The sequence below is a fragment of the Eumetopias jubatus genome, unplaced genomic scaffold, assembly GCF_037043125.1.
Source record: "Eumetopias jubatus isolate StellerSeaLion01/CBP00866 unplaced genomic scaffold, mEumJub1_p1.0 scaffold_10, whole genome shotgun sequence".
Taxonomy (NCBI): Eukaryota; Metazoa; Chordata; class Mammalia; order Carnivora; family Otariidae; genus Eumetopias; species Eumetopias jubatus.
This window is the reverse complement of record NW_028274816.1, coordinates 116,817,019-116,833,425: the sequence shown is the minus strand read 5'-3', so window position 1 is coordinate 116,833,425 and position 16,407 is coordinate 116,817,019. Positions and strand designations below refer to the sequence as shown.

The 16,407-nt window shown below is 34.9% G+C and overlaps 1 protein-coding gene across 1 annotated transcript in view; it reads right to left on the bottom strand.

Annotated features, from left to right (window-relative positions):
- Nucleotides 1-16,407, bottom strand: part of BRIP1 (BRCA1 interacting DNA helicase 1) — a 172,967-nt gene that overhangs the window by 40,039 nt on the left and 116,521 nt on the right. Inside the window, 2 exon segments of the mRNA XM_088027330.1 lie at nt 8,027-8,148; nt 9,605-9,764. Coding sequence (XP_087883456.1) covers nt 8,027-8,148; nt 9,605-9,764 — 282 coding nt within the window.

Here is a 16,407-nt window from a genome sequence, read left to right as displayed (position 1 = left end):
GGCCAAACTATCTTTTTAAAAAAAAGCTGGAAAAAAAAGTGTTCTCAGCAGGAAAAAAATGTTTAAGTAACTGAGGATAAACCCATTCTAGACCTTTAGAGGTGACATGGTTTTTCTTCCATATCTGTGCTTTCGCCTAAGTGTTTCCAAAAATTCCGACAGCAAGTTGCTGGACTCCTAAATGTTGGGAGTTTAGTATTACAGACCTTTAAGTTTATATACACAGCCATTTCCCCTGGGTAACCACATGTTATTATCGGGGCTAGATCCAGGTGGGTTTCTGTATCAGATGCTACACTATAACTAGAGCTCCACCACATTCTGACCTCAGGCTCTATTCCCGGATCTGGTTTCCCACAGGATAGCTTAGAATTTCCCTTGGCTTAGAACAGTCTCAAATCCTTAAAATGGCATACAGGGTCCTAAATGATTTGGCTCCTTAATACCTCTCCCAGCCTCTATTCACATGCCATTCTCCCCAACTCACTCACTACCTCAGCTTCTTTCAATTCCTGGAAACTGCTTATCTTCTTTCACAATTTTAGGGCCTTAGCATAGTCTATTCTCTCTTCTGAGAATATTCTTAACCATTCTGCTCACCTATATAACTCCCAGCCTTCTTTCTTATGTCAGCTTAAATATCACTTCCTCACGAAGTCTTTCTTTACCCCCAAGGACTAGGTCAGGATCCTGTTTGTTCTACATTCTCATAGTTCTTGTGACTTTTCTTACAGCCTTTATCACAACTGTAATCAACTGTTTATTACTTTAACATCACTCTTCCTTGCTAGACTGTAAGTTCCATGAGACAGGGACTATAATCTGTGTAGTGGATCACTGTGTCACCAGTCTATTAAAGTACTTGGTACTCAAGGCAGATATTCAAAAAATGGTTGTTTCATTATCCTGAAGTCTTAATGATCTGAATAGTCTTGTAATCTGGCCTTTGACGAGGCCAACCCACTTTATCAAATGTTTGTATGTTTCAATCTTGGTGTAGACAAGATTCAAATCTCATCTCTCTGCCTCCTTCATCTATTTTAGGCAAATCAAAGTAAATGGATATCTGGATGAGAGGTGAAAAGTGTTGCTCAATTTCACTTTCTCTAAGTATCTGAATACGCAGATTCAATCCCACCAAAACATTCTGTTACACATTCAGGTCCTTTACTAAATTATAGACTTCAGTAGTGTAGAGATAGCATTGTGTTTATTTTTGTACCTACTGTATTTAGTACAAATTAGGCTCTTAGTAAAAGCATATTATATGAATGAATGAATGCTACAGCACTTAAGATCATCAACACAATTATGAAAGTGATACAAAAGGAATATATAAGTCTACTTAAAATTATTAAGAATGGTTTCTGTTTCTGAAATCAAGTTCGTCTTGATATACTATAGCCCCTTGCATTCCTGCCTTCATTTATCCCTAAGCCCTGACTTTGGGCTTAGGCACATGACATGCTTTGGCCAATAGGTTAGTAGATATGATATAAGTAGGTATTTGAAAAGTGCTTGCTCAATCAAGCCTGCCCTCTTATATCTCTGCCAAAGTATAAAATATGGTAACATGTTCTGGCTGGTCTGCTGGTACAGAATATACACACACTGCTGTCAAAGCAACAATAATGAAGAATCAATATCATTCTCCTTAAAAAGAAATGTCAGATTTAAGAATTCATATATGGCCATCATCTAATAATATTTTGACACTTGAAAACACTGGTTGAATGTGGTTTAATGTGCACTCTGTCTTATTAATGCTGTTATCTTCTGGGGTAAGCAAAGATAACAGCCCTTTTCTGAAATTTATAAAATATAAGAATGCATGAGAAGGCTATAAATTTATGTATGTCTGTTATAAAATCAGTAACATAATTTAACATGCTTGTATTTTTCAATCATGAATGTAATTTTCCAAAATCGATTAAATATACTCAAATAATTCAGTACCTTCAAAGCTAAGAGAAGTTTCCTAAACAAACAAAAATAATGTATGTCAATACTAAGATAACTAATCAGATCACCCTCTGAATTTTAAAGTTTCCAAATAAAATCTATTTTAGTAACTCAACATACTACATTAATAAAGAAAAAAATACAAAATATAAAATTTATTATCTTAAGTTATTTTAATCACTATAAGAGCGCTTCTGTTACGAATATTACCATCAAATTTTATGAAACCAATTATAAAAATCTAACATACTATCTGAACATCTTTAAAGTACAAAAATTTTTAGCCATTTGCCATTTTTATGATTTTTTCACAGGGGAGTAAAGGCACAATACCCATGAAAAGAAAATATTTCTTATATATTACCAAGCTATACTAGGGAATATAAATAAGATGCAATTTTAAAATCTAAATATTGTACCTTATAATGTCTCACAAATTATGACCATGCCACCAATCTAAGATGTAGATGCCTGAATTATAAAGTTGAAGGCTTTTGTAGTTTGTAGATCATACTAATTGGCCAAAGGATTTGCTTTAGATATCCATTAAATGGCAGCCTTGTTATAGTGTGACTTAAATCCATTAAAAGAAAACAACTTTTCTTTTAGTTATACTTTTTCACCAACATCTAATCATATAAAGGCCTTGGTTCACTTTCCTCCCCCTCAAATACTATGCTTTAGTGCACAGAAAGTTTTCTTTTTAACTATTACACGATTAAGTATGTCCTTATAGAATGATCAGAAGCATCTGGGAAAGGTGGAAGTGAAAAAAACCCTCACCGGGAAAGTTAGCTTAATGCTTGCCCTTCAGAGTGGCCCATTATCAACATTTCATAGTGGGTTTCTTTATTTTCAGGTCCCTGAGGTATGTGCAATAAATTATGACTTGAACTAAACAAGTCACACTTGGCTCCAAAATGAAATTTTCCTACCTCTACTTTCTAGTCCCCAAGGTGGGAAGAGGAAATCCTGGTCACAGCCAAAGAAGTCATATTTTTGGCTCTAACATACATTTTCCTGCTTCTCTAAAAGCCAAATTCTGCAGTTGAGACTACAAGAGTCTTAAGTTAGTATTTTAAACTGTATTTTAACTTTTACTTCCATAATCTGTGTCTCAAATTTAAGAAAAAAATTTTTAGTATCATAAAATTAATGCCATTGCTCTTTTTCCCCACTCAAATCACTTTTCTAACTCGGACACTGATCTTAACCTTAAAATATGAATTCAAATGAAACAACAGAGAAAACCATGTAGAAATAGATTGTTTCACTTCCAAAAGCTAGAATATTTAAGGTTTTCAATATAAATAACTTCTACTTATTTCTGTATAATAGACTGAGTATTAACATCATCTCATTTTACAGAAAACAAGAATATGGCAATATTAAGTAATGTTTATATTTAGTCATTAATTAAATCAACATTTATTTTTATTTTTTAAAAGATCAACATTTATTGAACACCTACTATATTCCAAGGCATTATTTTAATTATAGAGACACAAAGAAACTATCCTAATCCTTGACATACACCATCTAACACATTATAGAACATATTTATAAGCACTAAAATATAATGAAGGCAGTATAGTATATGCTTTACTAAGTATAAGTAATAAAGGACACTGGTAAAGAGGACTATGTAGGTAAATATAAAAGCCAGTATTATTATACTTTTAGTTTGTAATTATTTTTTCCCTACATGATTTAAAGGCAAATGTATAAAACAATAATTATAAATTATGTTAATGGGCATACAATGTATAAAAATGCAATCCAGACAGTAACAATATAAAAAGGGAAGGACAGAAATTAAGGATGTTACTTGTAATCCCCAGGGTAACATTAAGAAAATAACTAACAATGTACACAAAAGAAAAGGGGATCAAAATAGTACTTAATGAAAAAACAATACAAAAAAGCAATAATGAAGCAACTGAGGAACAAAAAGCACAGAAAACACACAGAAAACAGCTAAATAGTAGAACTAAGTTCCTCCTTATCAGTAACTACTTGGTAAATAGATTAAACTCTCCAACTATAAGGGAGAATTTGGCTGAATGAATTAAAAAAACATGCTCTAACTATATGGTGTGAACGAGAGACTCATTTCAGATATAAGGAAGATGGACCCTTATTTTATATCATACACCAAAATTTACTCAAAATGGAACCAAATATCTAAATTTAAGAGCTCAAACTATGAAACTCTTTGAAGAAAATGGGCAAATATGCAAGGCCTGAATTTGGTAATAGTTTCCTAAATACGACACCAAAAGCACAGGCAAAAACAAAAAAAATAAAGTGGACTTCATTATCAAACTTTTTATTTCTTTTATATTTTAATTTATATTTATAAATTAATACATAAATTTAATATATTTATAAATTTGATTGTATTTTTTATCCCAAATACTTTCAATAACTTATTGGATAATTTATGAATTTTAAGAAATCAGCCATAATAGTGCTCTGATTTATTTCAAGTATTTTAGGTATTGATGGCTATATTCTGGTCATTTCCAAATGATAAAAGGCCTTCCTGATTATTATAAAAATTACATACCTATACTCTTAAAAGCTTATGAACATCAGTCTTTTGAATGGATGCCTTACAAATATCCTTTAGTTATGAAAAAAGCCAAAACTCCTTTTTAGAATCTTGACTCTAAGCCCTTTGCCATGTGTGGCAGAAACCCACACCTCTCCTATTGCTCCTGACTTTGGGCTTAGGCACATGACATGCTTTGGCCAATAGGTTAGTAGATATGATATAAGTAGGTATTTGAAAAGTGCTTGCTCAATCAAGCCTGCCCTCTTATATCTCTGCCAAAGTATAAAATACGGTAACATGTTCTGGCTGGTCTGCTGGTACACAAAGGATGAGATACATGTAGAGCAGAGCTGACCCAGTTGGGCCAAACCTACATTGGTGGAACCATAGCAAGGTGACTGAGCCCAGTAGAAATCAGCAGAGCTGCTCAGCCAAGCCCAGCTCCTACTCCCCATCAATTGATGTGTGATTCCTAATAAATGTTTTTACAACTGTTTGTTACACAGGAAGTGTTGATCTAGACGTAAGGTAACAAGAAATACACTTCCCTTACATCTGATATTGCCCATAAAGAATTTTCCTCTTTATCTATCCCTTGTCTCTGCAGTTTGGACTACTCTTGGGTCTACTCTACTTGCCCCTTTCATGAAACACTAGGGAAACTTCTTTAGAACCACCCTCCTCCTCTGCACCCAGATCTCATTGAAGCTTCTGTTGTTTTGCTATTTTATATAACTATAGCCATTGCAATCCAGATAAGCAGAACTGTGACAAGCAAGACCATTACTGAGGAATGTCAGAGAAGGTCATCAGCTGCCTTTTTAAAAAAAATTTTTATTGTTATGTTAATCACCATATATTACATCATTAGTTTTTGATGTAGTGTTCCATGATTCATTGTTTGTGCATAACACCCAGTGTTCCATGCAGAATGTGCCCTCTTTAATACCCATCACCAGGCTAACCCATCCCCCTACCACCTCCCCTCTAGAAACCTCAGTTTGTTTTTCAGTCCATCGTCTCTCATGGTTCGTCTCCCCCTCTGACTTACTCCCCTTCATTCTTCCCCTCCTGCTATCTTCTTCTTTTTCTTTTTTCTTAATATATGTTGCATTATTTGTTTCAGAGGTACAGATCTGTGATTCAACAGTCTTGCACAATTCACAGCGCTCACCATAGCACATACCCTACCCAATGTCTATCACCCAGCCACCCCATCCCTCCCACCCCCCACCACTCCAGCAACACTCAGTTTGTTTCCTGAGATTAAGAATTCCTCATATCAGTGAGGTCATATGATACATGTCTTTCTCTGATTGACTTATTTCACGCAGCATAACACCCTCCAGTTCCATCCATGTCGTTGCAAATGGCAAGATTTCATTCCTTTTGATGGCTATCAGCTGCCTTTTTTGTATGACAAAATGAGAAGGTGCCTGAGAGGAACTAATTCTGAGGAAAGAGAGCATTAAGAACTCAACACTAGTGCAATAACAATGCCTATAATCAGAGTTGCTGGGAGTGAGGGTAGAGAAAGTAGAAGGTAAATGTAATTTTTTTTCTTCACAAGTAACATTTTATTTAAATTTTTTCTAAGAATGACATAACAAATATCTTTATTCTCACCACATTTTCTTAAAATTTGTTTTCTACTAAAACAACAAATATTATAGAAAAAGTTAAAGTCCCATTTGATAACCACCCCCAATATCATTCCTTTCTCTTCTCAGGCATAATCACTAGTATGAGTTTTATGTGAATGAATCTTTTCAGGCCTTGCTATTTTGTGAGTATAATATTTAGTACAACATACTATTAGCCAAGAAGTTATCATATTCTGTGGTCCTCAAGGACTCATATATAGGTCCAAGAAAAAGAGAAGATATAAGCATAAATTGAAAGAGCTAGTTCTAGGGAAAAAAATATATATTTAAGACACTGGGAGAATGTGTGGTACAAAGAGGGAAAAGGGATTCTCTCCACTCTAACAAAGGAGCATTAGTGCAATGATATAGGACCATGGTAAAATGATAAGACATCAACGAGAGACAGTAATACGGCCAATAGCAGTATCAGCAGCAGCCCTCAGCTTCAGTGGAATGTGGCAACAAAAGCTACTGATAGTGAACATAACAGTTTTCTTGAGTAGATGTCAACTATTTCATCAGTAGCTGTAGTGAGAGGCAGTATTAACCATTTTAGAATAGGAGCACTGGGTATGGTCATCAGCACTCTCAATGGGAGCCCTTAGTGGGCTGAAGAAAGGTAGTGGAAGCCACCAAAGTTAGTGCAGGCTGAAAGGATTAGATACCTCCTGAGGACTTTCAGAAATTTTTAAGAGATCTAGAGCTTAGGGAAGAGTAGGAGCTAACCAGAGAAATACTACTTATTACTGTTAATATTACATAATTCACAGTGTCTACTAAAGTATTAACAATAAATAACTGCCCAGGGAAAGAATTCTTGCTCTGGTATGAGACCCTAACAGGTTGTATCCTAGGAGGAAGGATCTAACTAGTCAGCTAAATGGCCAGAAAACCTAAAGTCTTGGTCTCAGATTGCTGGCACCTTCAAATTCCAGTAGGAAGTAAAAGAAAATCCTTCCTGATGAAAAATAACATCACCTTAGGCTTCAAATTATTGCTACAGATAATTTTTCAAATATAATGTTTAGTAAATAATCAGTGATAATGAAGCAAAACTCCTGTTTTTGGCCAACATAGAATAACTAGTTTGGGAATATCTCTCCCACTGTAAGTAAATGTAAAACTGCACTAAGTGTGATAAAGCAACTATTTTCACGGAGTAGATATCAGGCAGCATAAAACCATAATCTCAGATAAGGGAAATCCATTAGATGAACCCCATGATTCTCAGCTCTTTTCCTATGTATAATTTCCTGACAACTGTATCTAGAACACTGAAGTATGGTGGTCCCGCTGAGCTGAGGTGCAAGAGATCAGATTTTGGAGCAGCTAAAATCACGGAAATCAGCAGGGCAGGGTATGGTATTGAGAGAAAGGAAATAGAGAAAGAGCCCTAGAAGTCTAGAATTCTCTGGGGGACCTTTGTAAGTCTATGGCTAAGAGCTTGATAAAGCACAAATTGCTGGGTTCCACCTCCATAGTTTCTGATTCAGTTGGTCTGGATGGAGCCTGTTAAATGTATATTTCTATCAAGTTCCCAGGTGATACTGATACTCCTGGTCTTGGATCACTTTGAAAATCACTCTTATTGAGCAAAAGACAATATAAGTTAAAAATAAAATAATCGACGTCTACGAAAACTTTCTCATTCATTCTGAGTCACCAAAGCATTAAAATATCTAAGGATACCAAAAAAGAAACAAACAAACAAACAAAAAAACATGATTAACTTTACATAATGATCAAGAACTTCAGCACCTGAAACTAATATTACACTGTACGTTAACTAACTGGAATTTAAATAAAAACTTAAAATCAACAACTTCTGTGATAAACAAAACTTAAGGCTTTGATGGCCTACCTGTAGATCTTTCACATTTGGAAAAGGAATCCCTATTGTTATGACAGCACGGGCATTGTCATCTGAGAAATCCAGGCCCTCACTCACTTTACCACGACAAACTGCTACCAAGAGGGCTCCATCTTAAACAATAAAAAATAAAGATTTTATTTTTTATTTTATTTTATTTTTTTAAAGATTTTATTTAGTTATTTGACAGAGAGAGACATAGCGAGAGCAGGAACACAAACGGGGAGTGGGAGAGGGAGAAGCAGGCTTCCCGCTGAGCAAGGAGCCCGATGTGGGACTCAATCCCAGGACCCTGGAATCATGACCTGAGCCGAAGGCAGACGCTTAACGACTGAGCCACCCAGGCACCCCCAAAAATAAAGATTTTAAAAAGCACACCCAAAATTCCCTGAAACTGGTTATTGTTGTCATTTTGAAAAGATCTAATTAAGTAATCATAGCAAATTTAAAAGAATCAAAATAAAAAACTATGGCGAGATAAAGTTTTAAAACAGACAAAAAATTACATTTCTGTGGTACCAAACCAATTTACAAACTGTGTATCTCCCAGATAACTTAAAATACAGAAAAGCCACATCAGAGTATTATTTACGTACAGATGAACTAAGCAATTGTGCACCAACTGTTTTATCTTTAAAAAAGTGAAATTGATGGGCGCCTGGGTGGCTCAGTTGGTTAAGCGACTGCCTTCGGCTCAGGTCATGATCCTGGAGTCCCGGGATCGAGTCCCGCATCGGGCTCCCCGCTCAGTGGGGAGTCTGCTTCTCCCTCTGACCCTCTTCCCTCTCGTGCTCTCTATCTCTCATTCTCTCTTTCTCTCTCTCTCAAATAAATAAAATCTTTAAAAAATAAATAAATAAATAAATAAATAAAAAAGTGAAATTGCAATCACTACTTTTACCACCAGAATGTAAAGTTCTTAGAATGATTTAAACAATTCTAGTTTGTACTATATATCATATTGAATCAATATTATATTGGAAAATATTTAAAACATACAGAACACTGTGTATAATCCTATCATACAGACAATATTGACAATTACGTTATAGCATCTTTAAGACGGTACACTGTTCGTAAGTTATTACTATTAGCTCTTCCTGTCAAACTTTTGATGGACATTCTCTAAATTTGAAATTGAGATTTTAGCTGTGTTTTGAAAACTCAAATTTACCTTACGTAATAGAATGTAAGCATAAAGTACATTATTTGCATCAAAATGTAGGGTTCATCTGGCTAGTAAGGAAGATATTTGTGCATACTCCATCCACCCTCTTTCACAAAACATTTTAGGTAGTATAAGGAAGACTATACTAAACGTCTTCCTTACCTGAATATATGCTGTTTATGTTAAAGTTGAACTGGCATCTCCAAATGAAAATATTCATAGGAGAACAGCTCCAAATAAAAGAATTTCTTCAACTTATTTTCTTTACATCCAGATTATAAAGTATAATTTTTCTCTCAAGTGCAATTCATTTAAAAAGATAACATAAACAAAATTCTGACAGCACCAACTTCTTACTTTATAAAAATTTTTTCATTGACCATCAGATAACTTCCATTTACCTTTCTCTCCTTTGTACTTGATTGCATCATAGTACACCTGCAGTAATTCATCAAAATCAGTTTTTTCTCCTCCCTGAGGTTCTACGATGACTGTCTTCACCAACTCTAGATTATGCCATAAACCAGTGTAGAGCCAACGTTCTTTTAACTTTTCTAATAACTGAAAAGGAGAAAGAAAAAAATGAACTTGTTATGTGTCCAAATGAACCAAACTTACCTTGGTTTGTTGAAAGAGAATGTGACGACAATGTGACTATGGCAAGCAAATTAGCCTTTCTGCATTTTACTTTTCTCATCTATAAAATGAGAAAAACAAGATCGCTTCTCGGCCTTTTGGCTAAGATCAAGTGGAGAAAAACAAGAATATGTCACAGAGTCGTTACTGGGTTAAATTCATTAACCGATTTAGATAGCTCTGCATGATGCCTGGCAGATAGTAAGAGCTCCATAAAAGCAAACCGCTGCTGCTGCTGTTAGCATTTCCAGTACTGCTAACACTACGGCTGCCACTGGGGCTGCTACGACTCCTGTGATCGCTATCTTGGGGTTTCAAAAGCAGAAAAAAGTGACTTCTGTCAAAGTTGATAAATTTTAAGTTGTCTCCTTAAACCTAAAGTGAAATTCCTTAATATCCTCACCTAAAGATTCTTTACTTTTTTTTTTTTTTTTTTTTTTTTTAAGTAGGCTCCATGCCCAGAGTGGAGCCCAATGCAGGGCTTGAACTCACAACCCTGAGATCAAGACCTGAGCTGAGATCAAGAGTTGGACACTTAACTGACTGAGCCACCCGGGCACCCCAACTAAAGATTCTTTATCGAAGATTCTTTAAGACCATTTTACCTAGTCTATAGGCAGCTAGGCCATTTAAAAATTTGATCATCACTGATAAAACTGAATCAAATACATATATAAACAGAGACTCAGGGAGCTAACAAGTAGAAAATATAGAAGCACAAGAGAACATTTACAAAAATAACCATGTGCTGGATTATAAAAGGATTTTCAACAAATTTCAAAGAATATCAGATTAACCACATATCCTAACAACAACATAACTTTAGATTAAAAAACAATACAAAGTTAGTGGGGTAAAAAAAAAACCAGCAAACAAACTCCACACTGAAGATTATATTCTTAAAGAACATGTGGGTTTCATGTCAATTACATCTCAATAAAACTAGAAAAAACAAAGAACATATAGCTAAAAGAGAAAAAACGCAGTAGAATTCATGAAATCTTTAGATATGAATGGTAAGAAAAGCACCCACAATGCAAAGTAGGGGATTCAGTAAAGGCAACAAATAGATACTTAAGAGTTTAAGATATATTTATTTTAAAAACATGAAATTGAATGAAGCATTTTTTAAGAAGCTAGAAAATCAAATAGTAAATGCAAAGAAAGAAGTTAACAATTAACATAAGAACTGAAATAAAAGGACAAAAGCCAGTACTAGAGATTATTATGATTTAAATTGACCTGTTTTACCCACTTGTTCCATGCAGAGTTCTGTGCAATGTGGACCAGTTATTATAATGTAGGCAAGCAAAAGGACGTTACCCCAAATTCTCTATAGAGAACAGAAACTAATTTTTGTAAGATGGTTTATTTCCTCAGAATTTCAACCTTATCTGATTTTTTAATAAAGATTTTATTTATTTGAAAGAGAGAATGCACACACAAGGGTGGGGGAAAGGCAGAAGAGAGAGGGAGAGGAGACTCCCTGCTGAGCTCAGAGCTGGACAGGGGCTGATCCCAGGACCCTGAGACCGTGACCGGAGCAGAAATCAAGAGTCCCACACTTAACCAACTGAGCCACCCAGGCGCCCCATCACCCTCACCTTTTTTAGAAATAAACTTAATTAAGATCATAAGATAAAATTTTTATCACAGCTATGGTGTAAATGTTTGCGCTCCCTCAAAACTCATATGTTGAACTCCTAATCCCCAAAGATGATGGTATTATGAAATGGGCCCTTTGGGAGGTGATTCGGTCATGAGCATGGAGCTTTCATGAATGAGATGAGTGCCCTTATAAAAGGGGTCCCACAGAGCCACCTTGCTCCTTCCACCATATGAGACACAGCCAGAAGACCCTGCCTACTAACCAGGAAGAGGGCTGTCATCCAACCTAATCTTGGGACTTCCAGCCTCCAGCACTGTGAGAAACAAATTTTTGTTGTTTATAAACTACAAAGTCTGTGGTATTTTGTTACAGCAGCTGTAAAAGATTAAGAAAATCACTAATTGGTAAAATACCTCATTGTGTATTATACAGTGATCAAGGTACCCTGATCAATAAAAAGAAAAATTCTCTGTAACACCATGTTATTAGGTTAAAAAGAAAAAAAGTAGGGCCATCATTAATCTAAAGTCTTTTTCACTTTGAGTGCCTCAAGGTTGGCTATTAAAATTTGCTTTTTGAAAAACAGTCTCTCATCAGTGCTAGGAAGTATGAAAGCCTTCTAACAAGTATTCAGAGATAAGATAGGACTATTATAAAGTTGACAATGTTCAGAATAGTATATTAATCTCTTTAAATTTTTCTACTGAATAAGCAGTTTAGAAGAAGATATAAATATCCTAAGGATGTAAAACCAGGTAAAATGTGTCATGAATTTGCACAATTGCTGATACTTAATGCAATTTAATCCAATGATATACTGTTTTCTGTCATCTGAAAACAGCATTTCATCTTTGTTTCCTTGATCTTGAAATACCAACTGCCAGTACAATATGTTTTTAATATTTAAAATCTTGGGGCACCTGGGTGGCTCAGTTGGTTAAGCGACTGCTTTCGGCTCAGGTCATGATCCTGGAGTCCCGGGATCGAGTGCCGCATCGGGCTCCCTGCTCAGTGGGGAGCCTGCTTCTCTCTCTGACCGCACCCCCCCCATGATCTCTCTCATTCTCTCTCAAATAAATAAATGAAATCTTTAAAAAAAAAATCTGGATGGATACCTCTCACTACTTGAGGAAGATCATTAAGTTGGTCATTCCAAAATATATTCCATAAAATCTATTTAAGAAGGCAGGTTTGAGAAATAACAAAGAAATTGGTTCAACATACACTTACCCTCAAAGAAATTCTCATTATATAGAAAAGAATTCAGTCAGTCTATCTACTGACGTTTTAGATTCTAAGAACTTCAAAAACTTATGGACAATGAAAATAGCCACAGATTTGTAAATAAATCATGACTATTACAATTAAAAAGTAGAATATGCATTATACCAATCACTTCAGGCAACTCTTATGGCAAATACAAAACAAACTGTTATATATTAATAGGTCTTTAAAAAATTATCTGCAACAACCAAAAAAAAAAGAAATGAGCCAAGATCAATAATTATTGTGATGAGAATCACAATAAACCCTAATGAATTCAAATGTACTAATTTATGTCTATTTGTACTCAATAAGTGTATGATCTTTACTGAATAAAAAAGATTAAAACAAAAAAATAGAAATTAAAAAAAATAATCTGCAAAATAAGGCTGTTAAAGTTTGTTGATATATCTGAAAGAACTTTAAGCTCTAAAACTCTTTAATTCTATTAAATTTTTAAAACTGAATTGTTGGGATGCTTGGGTGGCTCAGTTAAGTGGTTGCCTTTGGCTCAGGTCATGATTCCAGGGTCTTGGGATCAAGTCTTGCTTTGGGCTCCTTGATCAGAGGGGAGCCTGCTTCTCCCTCTGCCTGCTGCTTCCCCTGCTTGTGCTCTCTCTCTGACAAATAGATAAATAAAATCTTAAAAAAAAAAAACAACTGAATGGCTAGTATATAATATTTACATATAAGATTATAATTCAGAGAACAGGAGAGAACAAAAAGGAGAAAGGTGGGACACTAAAAGACAGGCTATTTTTTTCTAGGTTTGCATTAGAGCTGAAAAACTTAATTGTTAATGCAAATTTTATAACTAGAACAAAATTTTTTCCCCAAATAGAAACCATTCAAATTTGCTTTAATTGAAAAGGAAGAATTATTTTAATTATCCAATCATAGCTAAGAAGTTATTGAACTATTTTTTCCAGAAAAATTTTTGCACTTTGACACCTATCAGCCTTTCCAAATTGCCATACCATACCATTCATTCATTTATAAGTAGGCTCCATGGCCAACATTCATTCATTCATTTACTGGCTCCATGCCGGTGTGGAGCCCAACGCGGGGCTTGAACTCATGACCTGAGAACAGACCTGAACTGAAATCGAGTTGGTTGCTTAACAACTGAGCTACCCAGGTACTGAGGCAGATAAGAGACAAATAATTGATCATAACTAGGAGAGCTCTTAGTCAGAAATTAGAAAAAAAGAAAAAAATTTGCTCTTCAGTTTTATCTATTTTTAATAAGTGTTGGTAAGAATACAGAGAATTGGAACTCTCATACACTGCAGTGAAAATATAAAATGGTGCAGGTGCTTTGGAAAGAAGTCAGACAGTTCTTTAAAAGGTTAAACACAGAGCTACCATTTGACCCAGCAATTATACTCCTAATACCCAAGAGAAATGAAAACATGTCTATACAAAAACTTGTACATAAATGTTCATAGCAGCCTTATTCATAATATCCCTAAGTAGAAACAACCCAAATATCTTTCAATTGATTGATGGATAAGTAAAACATGGTATATTCATGCAGTGGAATATTATTTGGTCATAAAAATCAAGTACTGATACATGCTATAACATGGATGAACCCAAAAACAATATACAGTTGACCCTTGAGCAACACAGGTTTTAACTGTGTGGGTCCACTTATAAACAGACTTTTTTCAATACAGTACAGTACCATGTATGTATTTTCTCCTTATGATTTTCTCTAGCTTATTGTTAAGAATGCAGTATATAATACATATAACATACAAAATACATGTTAATCAACTGTTTATGTTATCAATAAGGCTTCTGGTCAACAGTAGGCTATCAGTAGTTAAGTTTTGGGGGAGCCAAAAGTTACACACACACAGACTTTTGACTGCATAGGGGATTAGTGCATTTTTTAAGGGTCAATTATACCAAGTAAAAGAAGTCGGACACAAAAGACCACATATTGCATAACTCCATTTATATGTAAGTTCCAGATTAGGCTAATGCTTAGAGAGATAAAGTAAATTAGAAGTTGCCTAGGGCTGGGGAAGGGAGAAAGTAGGCGAATGATGGGGAGTGATTCTAATGGGTATGGAGTGATGAAAATGTTCAAGTAAAGTTGCAGAACTTTGTGAATCAAATAAAAACCAATGAATTTGCACTTTAAATGAGTGAGCTGTATGCAAATTATATCACAATAAAGATGTTATATTGAGAAAATGATAAATGGGATACAGAACTTCCAAACCAGTACGGGGGAAAAAGGACAAAAACACGTATCAATTGAGTAAGACAAACAAAAGGGGAAAAGAGGTAAAAGAAAGCCCAAAATAAGGTGGTAGAAAATAAGTCAAAATATGTCTAGAATTAAAGCAAATACAAATGAATTTAACTCATTTATTAAAACTGAGACACTCAGATTGTTTGAATAAAAAGGAAGAGAGGTAGGGAGGGAGGCAAGAGGCGGGGAGAGAAAAAGAAATAATCATTATATGTTGTTGTTCAATAGAGACACTCAAACCACACAGAAATCTTGAAGATGAACTTATAAAAAAAGAAATGCAAGGCATATACCAAAAGCAATTAGGTATATCACAGTCATAAAAAATAGACTTCAAAGCAAAAAGTTTTATAAGAAACAGATAGATATTCCATATACTTAAAAAGTACATCCACTAAAAAGATGTAACAGTCATGGATCTTTATGCATAAAACATAGTTTCAAAATATATAAAAGAAAAGCTGACAAGAAATACAAAGATAAACTGATCAATTCCCTAAATACTACAGAGGATTTCGATGTACCTCTCTTAGCTACCTATAGACAAATTGGACAAAATTAGTAAGGATAAAGAAGATTGGAGTTTATAAGTTCATCAACCTTGCTCTAGGGGCGCCTGAGTGGCTCAGTCAGTTAAGTGTGTCACTTCAGCTCAGGTCATGATCTCAGTGTCGTGGGACGAAGCTCAAGATTTTCTCTCTCCCTCTCCATCTGCCCCTCTGCTGCTCGCTCACTCCCTCTCTCAAACAAAAAAAAATCATCAACCTTGCTCTAATATGTAGGGAACTTGGTGTTGAATGGAAAATAATGATTCTTTCCAAATACGGAAAAATATACATAAAAACATATCAATAAATTTTTTAAGTTTGGAATCATACAGATTCAACGGGAATGAATATTAACAGAAAGGCCTTCTATACCAGAACAAAAAAAGATTTACACAGAAATAGGAAAAATATTTTCCAATTTTTTGGGGAACAATTTCTAGGTTCAAGAGGGAAATAAAATGGAAAAGAATTACTTAAAAACATTTTGGCCATGCTAGGTCTTTTCTGTATAAATTTTATTTTTTTTAAAGACTTTATTTATTTGTCAGAGCAAGAGAGAGAGAGAGAGAGAGAGAGCGAGCCAAGCAGGGGGAGCGGCAGGCAAAGGGAGAAGCAGGCTCCCTGCTGAGCAAGGAGCCTGATGCGGGACTTGATCCCAGGACCCTCTGAGATCATGACCTGAGCTGAAGGCAGCTGCTTAACCAACTGAGCCACCCAGGCATCCCTCTTTTCTGTATAAATTTTAAATCAGCGTCTCAATTTCTACAAAAATGTCAATAGCAGCATTATTTAAATAGCAGAACATAAAAAGACTAGAAATAACCAAAAATATTTACTAAAGGTAATATGTCAATTGTCTCATATTCATACAATGGATTATGA